The sequence below is a fragment of the Gastrolobium bilobum genome, unplaced genomic scaffold (genome assembly GCF_033153095.1).
Source record: "Gastrolobium bilobum isolate Gb01-03AN ecotype WA unplaced genomic scaffold, APGP_CSIRO_Gbil_v1 utg24763, whole genome shotgun sequence".
NCBI lineage: Eukaryota > Viridiplantae > Streptophyta > Magnoliopsida > Fabales > Fabaceae > Gastrolobium > Gastrolobium bilobum.
Window position 1 is genome coordinate 87,546 of NW_026898295.1, and position 17,040 is coordinate 104,585.

General features: G+C 34.2%; 2 protein-coding genes across 2 annotated transcripts; one reads left to right on the forward strand and one right to left on the reverse strand.

Annotated features, from left to right (window-relative positions):
- Positions 1–3,242: 3,242 nt before the first annotated feature.
- Positions 3,243–6,127, reverse strand: LOC133314591 (transport inhibitor response 1-like protein). Its single transcript, XM_061516085.1, has 3 exons — positions 5,406–6,127; positions 4,756–5,275; positions 3,243–4,662 (listed from the first exon to the last, which is right to left on the reverse strand). Exons 1-3 carry the CDS (start codon positions 5,978–5,980, stop codon positions 3,907–3,909), a joined length of 1,851 nt encoding a protein of 616 aa, XP_061372069.1. The 5' UTR covers positions 5,981–6,127; the 3' UTR covers positions 3,243–3,906.
- A 1,054-nt stretch (positions 6,128–7,181) lies between these two features.
- Positions 7,182–9,990, forward strand: LOC133314587 (GEM-like protein 1). Its single transcript, XM_061516080.1, has 4 exons — positions 7,182–7,684; positions 7,779–7,880; positions 8,146–8,417; positions 9,516–9,990. Exons 1-4 carry the CDS (start codon positions 7,423–7,425, stop codon positions 9,687–9,689), a joined length of 810 nt encoding a protein of 269 aa, XP_061372064.1. The 5' UTR covers positions 7,182–7,422; the 3' UTR covers positions 9,690–9,990.
- The last annotated feature ends 7,050 nt before the right edge of the window (positions 9,991–17,040 follow it).

Genomic DNA, 17,040 nt, shown 5'->3' on the forward strand with positions numbered 1-17,040 from the left:
GCTTGAGTGACCATAAGATTACGAGTTCGGTCCTCACGGCCTCCCACTTTAAAGTGATGGGCATGTGCAATTTCACGCTTCGAGCCCAAAGGGCGTGAGGGGGCGTGTTGAGATATATAGTCCCACATTGATTATGTGGGCAACTAATGTGGCCTTTATAAGGCCTTGGGCACTCTCACCCTTTGAGCTAGTTTTTGGGGTGGTGTATCCCAAGGTTTTTTACATGGTATCAGAGTCTCGCCGCCCCCCACTTTCTCTTGTGGACTTTCTTAGCACAGGTAGGCTGGACCTGTTGAGGGGGCGTGTTGAGATATATAGTCCTACATTGGTTGTATGAGTAACTAATGTGAAGTTTATAAGTCCTTGTACACTCCCATCTCTTGAGCTAGCTTTGGGGTGGTGTATCTCAAGGTTCTTTACATGGTATCAGAGCCTTGTGTCTCGGCTTCGAATCTCACCCCCCATTTTCTTTGTAGTGAAATTTCTTTCTTTGCACATTGTCCATCCTTCAAGCGCCTTACCCAGCAGTCTACATTAATGATTTTTATATATTTCAACAATGGATTCACTCAGGAAAAAGCAAAGATCAATCCTGGAAATAGTGCTTGAAAACAATGGCGATTAATAAAATTATTTGAGATAAGATAACAACATTGGAAGAACTTAATATAGTGGTATAGCACACTACACCATACTTTAGTGGTTGACCACGTGCTTAGCTTAGATCAGCCATGAAATATGCTAAACTGACAAAAGTTGTGAAAACCCAAATACTTTTGCCTTCACTGGCCCTTTTAATATCGAGTTAAAATTATTTCCTAAATAGTAAATACACATTAAAATGTGCATAGTCATATAAAAAAAAAAGAAAAAGGAAAATAAAAAAAGACTCGCATATTTTTATGTGTGTAAAAAATAATTTTCTTATAACAAAAAAATATTTAGCCCTAATAATATTTCTTTTCCCCACTAAGGCACCGACACACCACCAATGGTTTCTGCCATTGCCTTTGTCATTCAGTTATCGGTTTCCTTGTGTGTTATTTTGTACCTTAGCTACTCCTTTCTGGATCTCCACCATTATTTTATCAACGATGATATCATTATTGATAAAACGCATGATTATAAAATATCTTAATATGCACAAAGCTATAATGTATCTCAATCAATTACCGTACACATGGCCCGCACACTTAAATGATCAGGGAGGTGGGGCCAGACTCCAGATGGGTCCTCACCAATCAGCCCAAAGAACCTAACCTTTTTAGCATTGCAACTCACTATAATAATTATTATTATTATTATTTGTTATCATGATTGTTTATGCGTGCTTAGCAAACAGTATAATGCATGTGATAACCAGATTGGGATTGCGTGTTTAAACATTATTCATTGCAGACCTATGTAATTTGATGAAATTCTTTTATTGAAAAAGAGATGGACTGGTCTGTGGTCTTCCTAGCTAGTAGGTAAGACAGCACCATAATCAATAGAATCATTCAACGCTTCTAACCACTATAATTTCGGATATCTCCGCCTAATGACATTATCGATTTGTTTTCTTCTATTTCTATTTTTATTTTTCTGGTAACATCAAAGATAACAAAAACAAAAAAAAAACGTTACAGTTTATATATCGTCAGTTTAACGGATTTGAAACTACTTGACCCAATACTCAACCCGAAGTCTAATTTGGTTTTATTATTTTTTAACCCACTTAACCGAATTAACCCGGATTTTTTTGGATAGGGTCCGATTCACAGGTGTGAACAGACATGACAAAATAAGCTAAGACTGATTCTGAGGTGAGTGGCATGGAGGGGACTATTCCCACCATGGGCAATATGGATAAACCAAATAATGAGAACTGAGTGTTCCTTTATTGTCTCTGTTCCCCACACAACCTTCTTATCCTTAGCTAAATAATCGGATTCATTGTAGGAGGTGAGCGTCAGAGATTAAAAAGGAGAAAAGGAAAAATGGCCAATTGCCAAAGGACAAGTGTAGGAGAAAGCATTGGCAATGGTCCACTTGCTGCAGCAGAAAATGGTTTAGACTTTAGACAAGAAAGAAAACCAAAGCTTTTCTCCCCATCACTTGTTTGTTCATTTGCACAGTCAGATCCCACTTGGATGTATTTTTACCATTTTCAATATATCAAGAAAGTATGTAGTATGAGAGAGCGCGCCTGTTAATCAAAATGTTATTATTTATCAATTTTTTTATCTAAATATCATGCGAACAGTGTGATATTTCAATATGCTACGGTGACAAGTTCGATACCTTGTGTAGCGAACTCGGTTTGCTGACGTGTCACATTTTTAATGAATAACAAGTATCAAATTTTAAAAAAATAATAATAAAAAAAATGAAGGTCGCCTACCATGTAGGCGAACTTGGTTAAAATCAAATTGGTGTCCGTTAGAAACGTGACACGTCAACAAATCGAGTTCGCTATACCGGGTAGCGAACTTGCTCTTGTGACAGATTGAGAAATAACACTGTTCGCATGTCATTTAGATAAAAAAATTAATGAATAGTGACATTTTGTTCATTGTTCTGCCTGTTAAGTGTGTACTCAGCTAAACACTAACGGCGAGACAAGTCATCAAATTATTGATAAGGAAGTATCTATTACTATTAACATTTTCGTTGTTAATACCAAAGAGAAGAAATACCATTTTCAATATATATTCTTTTTCTCTTTTTAATAAGGAAGTATCTATTACTATTAACAGAAAAAAAAAAATGTACTCCTTATGAGAATCTCGGGAGTTCTCAAACCCTGCATACCCAGCATGTAAAATGGAACCCCACTGTATTTGAATAGAATTTAAAACACAAACACAGTCCCACTAAATATATTTGTATATCACTCAAGCATATTCTTAAACCTTTTAACCATAATACAAATAGTGCGAATTTCAAAACTTTTATCGAATCAATGAAAAACCAAAAGATTTTACCAAAATAATATAATAAGATGTGCAAGGAATCATGCATGCTCAAATTGTGCATGGAAAAAATGTAGTTCAAGTTGGGCAGGAGAATGTACGTCGCACATACCACTCATGCAATACGCATCACGTAATAGGCACACATACTTGCATGCGCAAGTCACGCCTACCCAAATGAACTACTTGAATGAATACGACTTCTTCGCGTGTCTCACAGCATTATTTTAGTTAAGTCTTTTAATTTTGCATTAATCAGATAAATTTTAAATTTTGCATCAAATGGGTCAAATAGGCCATTTTCCGGCATTTATTAACCATCTAACAATTGCTGACTAAAAATAAATTCAAGGGCGCTACAGCAACACATCTGGAAAAACAAAAATCTGAGATAGGGAAACAGAGATGCGCTTATATCAGAGTGGTGATTGGATTCTCGCCACCTACAGCTTAAACTATCATCTGAATCAAATTACACAGACCATCTGAATCTGCTTCTCGATAGACCATCTATTTGACCAATTCTCACCGCAGCTTCAGCAATTTCTACCTTCCCTCACTCTAGTAGTTTTCCTTTATGATAAAATGATAAAAAGGAAAAGGACATAAATTTTTAGTATAGTGATACAACAACATTGGATGGTCCAATACCTGCAGGATTTCATCTTCTGCATCATTCTTGGTGCCCCGTCCCCCATTTTTCTATTCCCCTCCTGAACCTGAGTCCTCTTCCATAAACAAGAATGCAGAAAGAGAAATGGTTTCCCCCAGAATAGCTTCTTTAAGGCCTGCCATCACAGCAGGCCTAGCCAAGAACAGCAGTTGTTAGCTCAACTTTGTTTGACATTGATAGCAGAAATCTTGTGGCAGGTTTATTCAAAAATCCCCGCTCAGTAATTTCACTCAGCAGCCATCTTAGGAAAAAGGTAACAACTTCTTGAATTTTAAAAAACTAATGAAGGATGGTAACAACTTTAGGAGCATCAGCCCTTGGCCTGTCAAGAGACCGATACATGTAAAGTATCTCAAAACCATCAACTTTATCCTCTTCAGTATTGATGACTTCCAAAACCAGATGGGGCAATGTTCGTGCAACTTCTTGGCAAGCCTGGCGTGTCAATTTACAGGACGACATCCAGAGAAATCTCATGTTGTAAAAATGATGCAAACCAGAAAGTAAAGCTCTATCCCCAAATGGACTATCCCTGATTTCAAGCTTTTGAAGATTAGGGCATCCTTCTAGCACATATTTGAGGCCCAGGTCCGTGTCTCCAGCAAAAGCAACTGACAGTGTCCTAATCAATTTTCCATACATCCCAATATAACTAAAAGCTCTATCAGTCAGTAAACCAGAAACAGCAAGTCGAGTGAGCTTCTTGCAGTTCATAACAATAGCACCAAAACCCTCATCCATTGGCTCTTGTGTCTCAGGGTCCGGCCGATATCGCCCAATTATACACAGACGAAACACCACAAGTTCCGGGCAGTTCTTTGACATCGCTACCACAGCTGCATTTGTCATTCTTTGGCAGAAAAACAAAATCGATTGCAATTTCCTACAACCTTGAGAAATTGCCTCAAATCCAACCTCAGAAACCGGACCATCCGTCTCCTCCCTCGCGTTAACAGGGAAAACCCGAAGCTCGCGCAAATCTTTGCAAGTTGCAGCCACTGCTCGAAGCCCTTCATCACAAATTGAATCAAGGACCTGCATAACAAAAGCAAAAGCAAGCTTTAACTCCCAATTCATTTACAATCCACTCTAGAATGGCACAGACAAGCATGACTACACAACACATACCCAGAATGTCTGTAGTTTATGACAGTGGCATATAACCGGTTTGAGTTGATCCGCACTAATATCAGCATAACTGAAATTCAAAGACGTGAGATTAGCGCAGACGGGGTAAATGGCAGGCAGATAATCTGCCCAAATCTCCCTGAATCCAGATAAACAGACTAATGATTTGCAAGCAGCAAATGCAGCTGCATAATCTGGTTCCTGATCACCAACAACACCCATAGCCTCATCTGATGCACAAAACGACCCCGTTCCAAGATGCGTGAGATGCGGTGCACGATGCATTAAGCGGTAAAGCTGAGAAATGGAAACAGATCGATTCAACCTAAGTTTCCTTAAAGAAGGGGACCTAGCAATCAACCTCTCCAATGCATCGAAATTAACCGGGCACTCAACACAATCAAAAACAAGAGATTCAAGATGGGTTTGACTCTCAGGAAAACAAGATATCCAATCCACTTCTTCATCATCATCAGCAACCTCAACCACAGATTCCACAAGATCAAGCACTCTCAGCAATCTGGCAACAATAATAATAAAAATAAAATAAAAAAATACAATACAAAAAGTCAACAAACACATCGAGTGAAATTTGAAAGGGTACAACATAACAAGAGAACAATGCCATAAGGGTTGTTATTTGTTAATACCTGCACTTGCTGGCAACTGCGGCGAGTCCAGTGGTACCAAACCCTTCGCAGCAAACGAGGACGAGTTCTTTGAAAGCGGGGAAGGACTCGGCGAGGAGAATGAGATCATCGTCGGTGATGGACATGCGCTTAAGGTGAACCTTCTCGAGCGAAGGGTAGGCTTTGGACAAAGCCGTGGCCCACGGAGAGAAGTGGGCCCCCCAGTTGAGCGGCATCAGATCGAAGTCCGCGAAACGCGGCTTGCCCTTGATGGTGACGGAACGGACGCGGCCGAAGCGGGCAGTGGCGCGGCGGGGAGAGACGGCGTAGCAGTTGCCGATGAAGAGGTCGGATCGGGTGAGAGCCTCGGCGCGGCACCATGACTTGCAGACCAATGAGGCGGCGTTCCTGTCACGGCGTGAGGTGAGGAAGTGAAGGACGTTCTCGAGGACATTCTCGAGGACTTGGTCCGGAAGTGGTGACTGGAGCTCCGACCCGGTGCAGTTGCGGGTTTTGGTGGTGGAGGAGGAGGAGGATTCGGTGGGGAGATCCATGAGGGAGGATCGGTGGTTTTCTTCGGTCTTGTTCTGTCTCATGATTCTTCCCTCTTTTGCTGATCTGTGAGAGAGAGTGTTTTGATTTGATTTATTTGAGAGAGAGAGAGAGAGAATGAATGAATGAATGAAGACTAAGCAGGCTCTGCTGTGTGCGCTGTCCGTGTCTATGAGCTGAGCATTGAGATTCTCGATCTCTCTCTCTCATCTCATCAAGGAATATCACATCTCCTTCATTATTATTATTTAAGTTCTTTCTTTATTTCATTTAAGTGATAATATAAAAAAAACTATTATACTCGATTTTATTTTATTACGTTGCATTTTGTTTCATTCCACTTATGATTCTTTTAGGGGTTGTGTGGTAGCAAGTATTTTTTCGAATTCTCGATAAACTGAATTTTTTTAAATTTTAAATTTTTGAATATTATTGTAAATTAAATATAAAAATTATATTTTTGAAAATGAAGATTCTCATATAAAAAAAATTTCTCTTATACCAAATGTCACTTAAGACGTTAAGTTATTTACGTATTGTTTTGTTTTCTTTACCAAACTTTCGTTTCATTGGCCAGTGAACCTATCAATATCTCAATATATCTTCAAATACACCGTCTCGTAAATATCTAATGGTTAATACCAGCATTTGACTCCCTATCCATGCTTTTTTTATTTGGTGGACGTGGACCCGCTCCGAGCTTTTGTACTTTGTGCTACTAAATTCTGTTGAAATAAAAATACAAAATAGAAATGTCTATTAAGTATAAAGTATAAACTATATAGTCTTTTCTGGCTATCCAAAAAGAGAGGAGATAATTATAATTAATTGATGTGCACTGCTAATAAAGAATTACTATCATAAATTAAAAGTAAAATCATTCTGTGGCGTGATGTTCTAAGTTAATACAGAGCTTCGAATTACTTTTCGGTTTTTCAAAAGAATTTATAGTAAAATGACAAAAAAATTCTGCTTCTAAACAGACCCGGACCATGTTGAAATTTATACCAACCCTAATAATATAGGGCCTATTCGTCTTGTTACTACTGGCCCATTCGGCGTCACAAATTTGTAATATGATGGTCCAAGGAGTGATGAACTCTACTGGGCTTTCACAACTTAAACTTTGGATTAATTTTGGGCCAATGGGTAGATAGATAGATATATGTCCATTCTATCAGTTTGGAAAAAGTGAAATAATATAATAATAATAATAAAACGGCCAGATCTAGAAAGAGCATTAAGGAACCAACCTGTCAAAAAATCTGACGGTTTCGAAGAGTCGATATTTGAATTGGAGTCCCACGAAGTCCTCCAATCCTAATCCCAATTCAACGACTCTCTCCTGAGTCCTGACCTGAGGGTCTGTCTGTCTGGTTTACTTGATTCATTGATTCGTTAACTGAGAATCGGCATCAGCATCAGCATCTTATCACCGCAAATATCCCGATCCCAAAACCGAAGGGAGAAAACCTAAGCGAACGATATGAGTACTGATCAAACCCACACCCAACCTAACAACACCAAACCGGAAGATCCTCACTCTCCCGATTACGCTCCTTATCCTAAACTCGACCCCAACGATGTTGTCCCACCTCAACCTCAACCCTTGTCTCAACAACCCATGAATAGTTCCAGTACACCCGAATCACGTGCACCCATTTCCAGCGATGCTGCTACCACCATGCCCAAGGAATCCAATCCCTATGTCTCTCCTGCGCCGGTTCCCGCTCCCACATCTGCTAAGAGTTAGTTTTCTTTCTCTCTTTTTTTCTTGTTTTACGATACTGTTTTTCATCCACGGACAGTGCCTTTAAGTTATGTTATGTTCCTTACGCGCAGATACTTTAGATTCGGTGAAAGACGTTCTTGGAAAATGGGGAAAGAAAGCAGCAGAGGCTTCCAAGAAGGCCGAAGATTTTGCTGGGAATATGTGGCAGCACTGTATGTATTCATTACTGCTGTTAATAATCTGTTTTTTCTTTTTCTTTTTCAATTTGTGGTTTTGCAGAAACATGATTTCATTCTTTTGAGCTATTGTTAGTGCTGCATGCTTATATACCTTTTTTAGAGGGGAGGGTGGGTATGGTGCTTGATGATGTGTTTCAGCAGTGTTCCTTTGCTTGCCTTATATGTACATGTTGAATTTCCATGTAACAGTGTAAACAGGTCCTGGTTTTGATGTACATGTTGAATTTCCATGTAACAGTGAAAACAGGTCCTAGTTTTGCTGATGCTGCTGTGGGGAGGATTGCTCAGGGAACAAAAGTTCTTGCGGAAGGTGGCTATGAGAAGATCTTTAGACAAACTTTTGAGACTGTTCCAGAGGAACAACTTCTGAAAACATATGCATGCTATTTGTCCACCTCGGCTGGACCTGTGATGGGAGTTTTATATTTGTCAACTGCAAAGTTGGCATTTTGTAGTGATAACCCACTTTCTTACCAAGTGGGTGAGGAGACTCAATGGAGCTATTATAAGGTAAGTTGCAAGTATCTTGCTTGTTATTATCTTCTGATATAAAATATGATCAATATCTGTGATCTCTCATGCCTTTCCCAATTTGGCAAACTGATTTCATGACATGATCTATGAATGGCTTCATTTTCGATGATTCGTTGCTAAGCAGTATACATTTATTATTATTTTTTGTGGAATTGAATAGAAATTGATTTCATTCAAGTGCTGTAATTTCACATATTTCTATATCATAGCAAAATTTAATTAGACATTTTTACATGTTCAGTTATTTTGCATTTCTTGGAATTAAGGATTATCTTTTTGAGTGCAGTACTGGTCTTTCATGCTTACTGATAATGCTTGAAATTTAAAAAATCAAGACTCAAAATTAATTAAGGAGGATTACTTTTTTGCTTGTGTCTTATCTCATGCTTACTCTCCTTTTTCTGAATTCTGATAGTAATTAAGTAAAGGAGATTTACTAATGTGATTTTCAATAAACTGTAAGTTGGAAATTGAGAATAAATGTTTTCTTCAGATTTCGATTAGTGATTACAATTATATAATTTGGTGCTCTGTTTTCGAACCCGTATTAATGATGATCGACGAATTCAGTTGCCGTGTGCTTAGTTGGTCAGGATTCAATTTGAGTTGTTTTAAACTCTGTGCCAGCTATGCTTGTGATATTTGTTAGGTGGCCATATAATTTATTCCAGCCTTTTGAAGCTTTATTGCTTATGATAATATGAGATTAAGCTCATTCGGACCCATGTTATTTTATCAAGGAATGACAGAATGGATCTGAGGAAATTTGCCAATGTTGCTGTAACACTTTTTTAGTTCCTGCTAATACTTTTTTATTTTCATTTTTATTGCTGAAGGTGTATTAAAGGAATTTATTGGCATTTAATAAGATACCTAAGGCTATACTAAAGGAAAGTGAAGTCTGTATAATTTAAATATGGAAAAGAGTTGTGCTATATGCATTTAGTGACGTTTCATATGTTGTCTGATTGCCCAAGATTGTCATATTTTATTTTACTAAAAAGTTCTGATTTTCAATCTTATTTTTCTTTTATTTGAAATATTTACATGCATATTTTCCTTCTCGTGCATTAGGTGGTGATTCCACTGCATCAGCTGAGAGCAGTAAACCCATCAATAAGCAAAACCAACCAGTCCGAAAAATTTATACAAATTATCTCAGTTGACAACCATGAATTTTGGTTTATGGGCTTTGTGCACTATGACAGCGCTGTTAAACACATTCAAGGAGCATTGCAGCCTCGCTGATGCACAAAAGATCGAAAAGCACCATGTATTATACCAAAGATGAGGTTTGTGTTGATAAATTATCCTTCACAGAAACATGAAATATTTTATACCTATATGGTAGCCCGCTGGCGCGATTTATGGAGCTGTTATAATATTGTAGTTGAAACTCATACTCTGTTCATGGTATCTGTTTTACGTGTGTGACTTTATACTACTTTCTGAAAGCGAAAATCAATTGATTTCTTGTAAGTTGAATGAGAACATAGGCAGTGGATTTACTTTTTATTCTATTAAATTTTCTTTTTTTATTTGTTTATAAAGTCAGGAACTTTAATCTGTATTATTTAGTTGTTATGTTTGTTCGCACAAGATAGTCATTAATTCGGGAGTGGATCCTCTCATGTATTAGTTAATATGATCATGTCATATAGAAGAATTCTAATCATATATGGGCGGATCAATGATGATAAAGTAAGAGAAAAAAAATATAAGGATGGGAAGTTACAATCATTATTATTGATTTGATTATTGATAGTTAAAATCTATGACACGGTCATGTATACATGAGAGGATTCATTATTGAAGGACGGTTCTTAGTATGGCGTAGCTATATGGTTATTGCTGTAGCCTATAGGTTAGTGTGACAATCTAGTGATTCTATAAGAAGAATATGCAGGTTCATACATAGCACTCTAAAGGGAAGGGAATTGCGTTATTTATTTGGTACTGAACTTTGATCATTGATTACGAATATCATGATTCTAGCTTCTAAGAACGGAATTCATAATTTTGCCAAATTGGCTGCGTAATTAGGCATACCATATGCGAGATATATTTGTTGAATTTTGCTTCCACCTTTCGGTTCATTTCATTATATAAATTGAATAAGATCAAAACTAATCTGCATGTAGAATTATAGAAAAAATTACACCTAGGGACGAGTCATTGGCACGGTCTATTTGACTAGATAATTAAGTCAGACTCTTGAAAAAGAAAAAAGCTAATTAAAATGAACAAATAAAAAGTTTGAAAAATATGTTTGTTATCTTGCTTTAGATAATTTTGTTTTATATATACACACAAAAATTAGATGGAATTAATTTTTATTTTTATCTTTTTCTTATGGGTCTCGTTTACCGCGGGTTATGGTTAGTGATAAGAGGCTTGAATAATGTAAGTTAGGCGTTCAAACATCTATTGCCATCCTAAAAAATATGAAAAAAATTAAAAGAGGGGATGCACATCTTCAAGGCCTTCGTTTAGGTATGTATATATTTATATGAAAAACAGCGAATATTTAAATGGTAAAAATACACAGACCAAACATTACAGCAGTGTTAGACATAAATGATAAAGTTTTCGAATTTCATGCCTTAATTATTATTATTTTTATTAGGTGGCGGATTTCATATATTTATGGATCAGTGAGAGATAAAAAAAATTTTCCAACCACGGGAGAAGTGTTTATCCCTAAGGAGCTGTTTGGTATGGAGTAATTTTTTGGATGTCCTAGAAAGTGAAAGAGGGAATAATTTGTTTCCACGTTTGGTAGAAGAAAAACGTAAAAAAATTTTGGGTATCATTTATTCCCTGACAACCATTTAACACTAGCGATTGTGGATTGTAATTTCCATTTAGAAGGTGGGTATTGTATGTTCCCATGATTTGGTTTCTACGCATTGTATTTGGCAGACTAAATTACCTTCCAATGATTCAAGATATGGTTCATCACAGGAACACCACACAGCCTGCACAATGATTCAAGATAAAAATGAAACATTACGATTTGAAAATAAAGTCTTTAGTTTACCCAAAAAAAAAAAAAACCACAAATTACATGAACTCCCATGGATGATAAGTGGGGAGGCCAACTTCTGATATAATTCATCACAAGAACACAACCTGAACAAATATTGTAGATAAAAGATAAAAATCAAACTACTGTCAATTTTTGTTCCAGCTATATACCCGATAATCGTGATTCCAGGATACAAAAAAATTTCTCCGGTACCAAACTCACTCTAGAGGGACATTTGGTTCAAGGACAACTTTTGGATTTTCAAAAAATTAATATCAGCAATATTATTTACCTACGTTTGGTATAGTGATTCTAATTTTTTTTTTTCAGGAATTCAATTTTTCCATGATTTTGATTTGTGAATCATTTATATGTCAAAAAGCCATTCAAGAATATCCTATTCTTTGATTCCCAGTTGATAGAAAAATCTCTCAAATATTTTAGGATCAAAATATTCTATGTTTTCTGACAAAAAAAGCTCCATCCTCTCTCTCTCTTGTTCTTCGTTCTCTTTGCTTTCTTCCATCAAGTTTTGATTTTGATGATTTTTTTCGATTTTTAACCTCTCTCTTCTCTACCCCTTTATTCATCTCAACGTAAAAATCAACAAAATCATAGGAAACCCCCTCCCCAACAATATATATATATATATATATATATATATATATATATATATATATATATATATATGTTGCACGATGAGGGAAAAGCACATCAGAGCTAATCGGAGATGTTTTCTGGATTCTTTGTTTGTCTAAAAAGAGATATGAAGGTACTGCTGGTTTGATTCTGATTCTTGGGAATCTTGTACTTCATTGTGAAAGAGGATGCTGAAGATTCGTAAAGAGAATCGGGTTTGTTGTTGGAGGGTCTCAGGTTTGAATGGTGGCTGAGGTTATGTTGTGTTGTGTGTTGGACTCAAAGATTCAAATTTCTCAGCTGAGAGTTACTGCTTGCTGGCTCTCAAAAAATTTTTGGCTGAATGTTAATTGTAAGATCAATTTTGTAAAATTATTATATATTTTCATAATATTTGACAATCAACCAAAAAAATAATCAATAATTTTAAGCTAATATTTTTCATAATATTTTGATCTATGAAATAATTTTTTGATAATATTCATAAAAAATTTACTTTTCCATCATATTCAAAGAAATTGTGATTGTGAGGAAATACAAAAAATTATCAATTACCAAAGCCCCGTAAAAATATACCGCAGAAAACTGCATGGTGCTTTTGAATCGTCTAGACACTTAATGTTTAATTGCGATGAAAGCAAGGGTTGATGCGATCTTAATGTAATTAAGATAAAAAAAAAAAGGTGTTTGTGATTTAAAATGGTATAAAGTTAAGTCATTTTTAACAAATTATGTCATTTTTGGGTGTTTTTACATTCTCTCTCATCCTCTTTTTTTTTTCTTCTTAATTTTATAAATAAATAAAAATGACAAATGTTTTTAAAAAAAAAATAGCCAAACATGTTTAAAATATAAAAATAAAATATTTTCAAAAAACGAAAAAACAAAGTGAAAACAGAATATTGTTTTACCCAAAAAAAAAAAAAAAAATATTGTTTCAAACCAGAGAAAGTCATTTCCTCAAAAGACCAATATTTACAATTTGTTCCGGAGGGAGATAGGAGCGTAAAAAGTTTTTTTTTTTTTCTTCGCAAAACTGTTTTTGCGAAGTTTTTCTTAATGCAATATTTAATATTAGAAATATTTTAAGAATCTTAAAAAAAATTGGAGGTATAAATTAAATGTATTGTAAAAACTACTTGTTTATGCTTAATGTTTAATTTGATTTATTATCTGTTAGTTATTTTATTTTGCGTAGTAAATTATGGATCATTGCAAAATATAGAAAGATGCATATAATAATAACATTGTTTGTCAGCTTGCACATATATCATAAATGATTATCTCAGTCATAAGAATAAAACTTCATAGGCATATAATAAGCATCGAGTGAGGGAAGTTAATTTTGATAGTATACTTTTAAATTAACTATGTTTATTTATTTTAAAACTTTAAATATATTGGTTATATTTTTTAGCGATACATAATACTTAAAGTTTTTTTAATTTTTATGAATCTTCAATTTGTAGGTACATGTTGTGTTATTTTACTTATCTTGCATTACTTTTATCCAGGGCGTTTTTTAAAGTGTAAGTTATATTCCTGTTAACTTTTCCTTTAACCAACCATAGGAAGTGAAATTTTGTGGGAAATGTAAGAGGAGGTTAAAGGGTAACAAAAACATATTTTGTTAATTTTCCTATCAACTTAGTATAGTTACAAACAAAATACTCCCTACACAAAACACTTTCCTAAATAATTCTTAATAATTAAATGATAAAAATATGAAACAATTTTTAAATATATTTATTTATTGTGTTTCAATTTAAAAATAATTTGAATTTTATTTTAGGAGAATATAATAAAACTCTTTGTTGCATTGTTGTCCCCACACAATTTTTTGTTTAGATGAAACCTGGTCCGTGATGAAGTTAATGGCCTGACAATGTCTGACAGTTGGTCAGATTGAGATAAGATCAAAATAGTTTTCGAGGCCCATCTTCTGAACTGCTGATGAGTTGTCGTTCAGATCAAGTAGGGTCCATTTTGGCCCATTCTCCGAACTTAACTACTCATCAAAACCCACCAAGCCTGGCTGCTTTATAAATTTATAACAATCACAATCCGGAATCTAGTCCTGGAAGAAGAAAAACGGTCTTAGAAAGAAAAAAACACACAAAAAGATGCAATAACATAACAAGTTTGATGTTTCTTATGTTGTAGTAGATAAAATTATCTTCTACATACATATGTGGGATCATGTGAGAAGAAGAGAAAGAAAAAAAAATAAGCCTCACATACCTTTATATGCATGTAAGACATAAAATTATATATTACAATATGAGAGACAATGAATTCCAACATAAATTACAATAAAGCAAACAATTACTTGTTAGAACACAACAGGTAGGGAAATCCTTTATGTTGTGTTTGAACTTTAGACGGGGACTATAAAAATTCGAAAAACTTAAAATAAAAAGAAATTGAATTGCAACAATTCAATGCCCATTATTTATAAAATTATTTGTTTGGGTAATTATTTGGGAAAGTCTATTTTACCCTGCGATATATTTTCCCCTCTCTAACAACCTACAACCCTAGAAATTGAGATTTGACGACTACAAAATGATAACACTTTACAATTGAGGTGTCATGTGAAGCTCGATTATGGTTGCAATGAAAATGATGTCGAAGAAGGAGAATGGAATGGCATTTTGAATTTGGGCAGATCAACCAATGTAATCAATTTTTTGGAAAAAAAAAAATATTGAAATACTACAATTTTAAAATATATTATCAAAATAATGCAATGAGTATAATAAATGCACCATGTTGGTTGATCATTCATCGATTTTAATTTGTAGATAGCTTTATGTAAAGAAGAACATGATAATATACGTTAATTGGGATATTTAAAACTTTTTTTTATATATCCAACACCGCAAGAAGAGGGAAAGTACAAAATAAAATATTTAAATGATTTAATGTTTCTCATGTTATATGAGATAAATATTATCTTTTATCTCCTAAGCACATAAAAATGTGTGGAGCCCATGTGAGGAGAAGAGGGAAAGAGAAAATATGGGTCTCATACATTTTATATAATTGTAAGAGATAAATTTATTTCTTACAATACAAGAAACAATAAACTCGTATTTAATGCATATACATTGTATGTTCCTTGTAGATAGATATTCATTTAGTGGATTGTAATAGTTAGTACCAAAAATGATAAAACAAAATGCATGAGCTTTATTTTTGATGTCGAATCAACCTATTCTAACTTTGTCTCTTTCTTTTAAAAGAAGATTAGTTCTGTTATTTCTCCTTATGGTTGCAGCCCTTTTCTATCTTAACAGAGTCTAATAATTCAAGAAAGTCAAATAATTTTCAAAAGTCATTAATTAGAAGCACAAAGAATTGTATCATAAATTTTCAATCCTATGTGGTTAAGTGGATCTTAAAAACAGAGAAAAATTTTGTCCATGAATTAACTAATCATAATTACGAGCTTAATGACCCAAAAGTAATAAGTCAACGTGTCTTTTTATTTATATAGTCCTTAGTTAATATGTGAGATTTCATTATTCACATATATATTTGTAATATTTTCCCCTTCCTATGAGTTCTAACTTTAATAAGCTTTTCCTCAAGAAGAAGCTATTTTAAGTATTTAATCAAGAGTCGTATATTGTCCAATAATTTAGAACATGAGTTGAGATCAATAATCATTATCTCCAAATATTCAGTCCAATTGAGCCATCAATGTATGATTTTTTTTTTTATATACCAACCCTAATTGCAATTTATATGATTTTTATCCATCTCATTCTCCTTAACCATTAATTTCACCACTTTCAATACAATTTTCAATTTTGAAATAACGCATCAACTATATTAAGATGCATGTTAACATAATAACACGTCGCTCAAACCTAATGAGTCCCCCACTAGAAGAGCAGGAGTGTTTGCCCATTTGGATTGTATCGATTTTGGAAGTAAAAATTATCCGATCCAATCCTTTGAGTTTAATCATGTAATCATCCATTCAGTTTGGATTTTTTTTCAAATTCGATCAGATCCAATCTAATTTTATTCGGTTTGGATTGGATTGGTTTTCGATTTTTTGAAAAGCCTAAGATTTGTATGATGATTATTGTGCAAATAACATATCTTTTGTATATATCAGCTTTGTAAAGTTTGTATGCTGATTATTGTGCAATCTAAAAGCACTGTACAACAAAAAATTAAATTATCATCTTTTACTGCTAACAAAAAATTTATAATATGATTAACTGAGATACGAAGTAACTTGAATTTTCATCCTATAGAGGAGCTGTTGTGTAACAATAATCCATATAATAAAAATATATTATGTTTGTACCAAAAAAATATATATATATATATACATATATATATATTATGTATCTTAGAAAAAAAATATACATTTTACATAAATCAAATACAACCCACTTTTTCCAACATGATGAGTGAATGAGTTTTGAATTTTCATCCTATAGAGGAGCTGTTGTGTAACAATAATCCATATAATAAAAATATATTATGTTTGTACCAAAAAAAAAAATATATATATATATATATCTTAGAAAAAAAATATACATTTTACATAAATCAAATACAACCCACTTTTTCCAACATGATAAGTGAATGAGTTTTGAATTTAAAATTTTGCTATACGATTTTTGAGTTATGATTGTGAGAAAACCCAAGTAAGTAGATGGTAAGGTTGGAGAATCATTGGATTGGTTTGGATTAGATCAGTTTTTTACCAAACCATCCAAAAACCAATCCAATCCAATTAAATTTTACGATTTTTTGTTTTCAATTTTCAATTTTTTGATTTTTAGTTAATTTGGTTTTTGATTTTTGGGTTTAATTACCGTGATTTGAATCAATTTGGATCAGTTGATGAACACTCGTGTAGAATAGGCAAGGTTTGAGTTTTGATTTGACCAACTACTGCATACCACC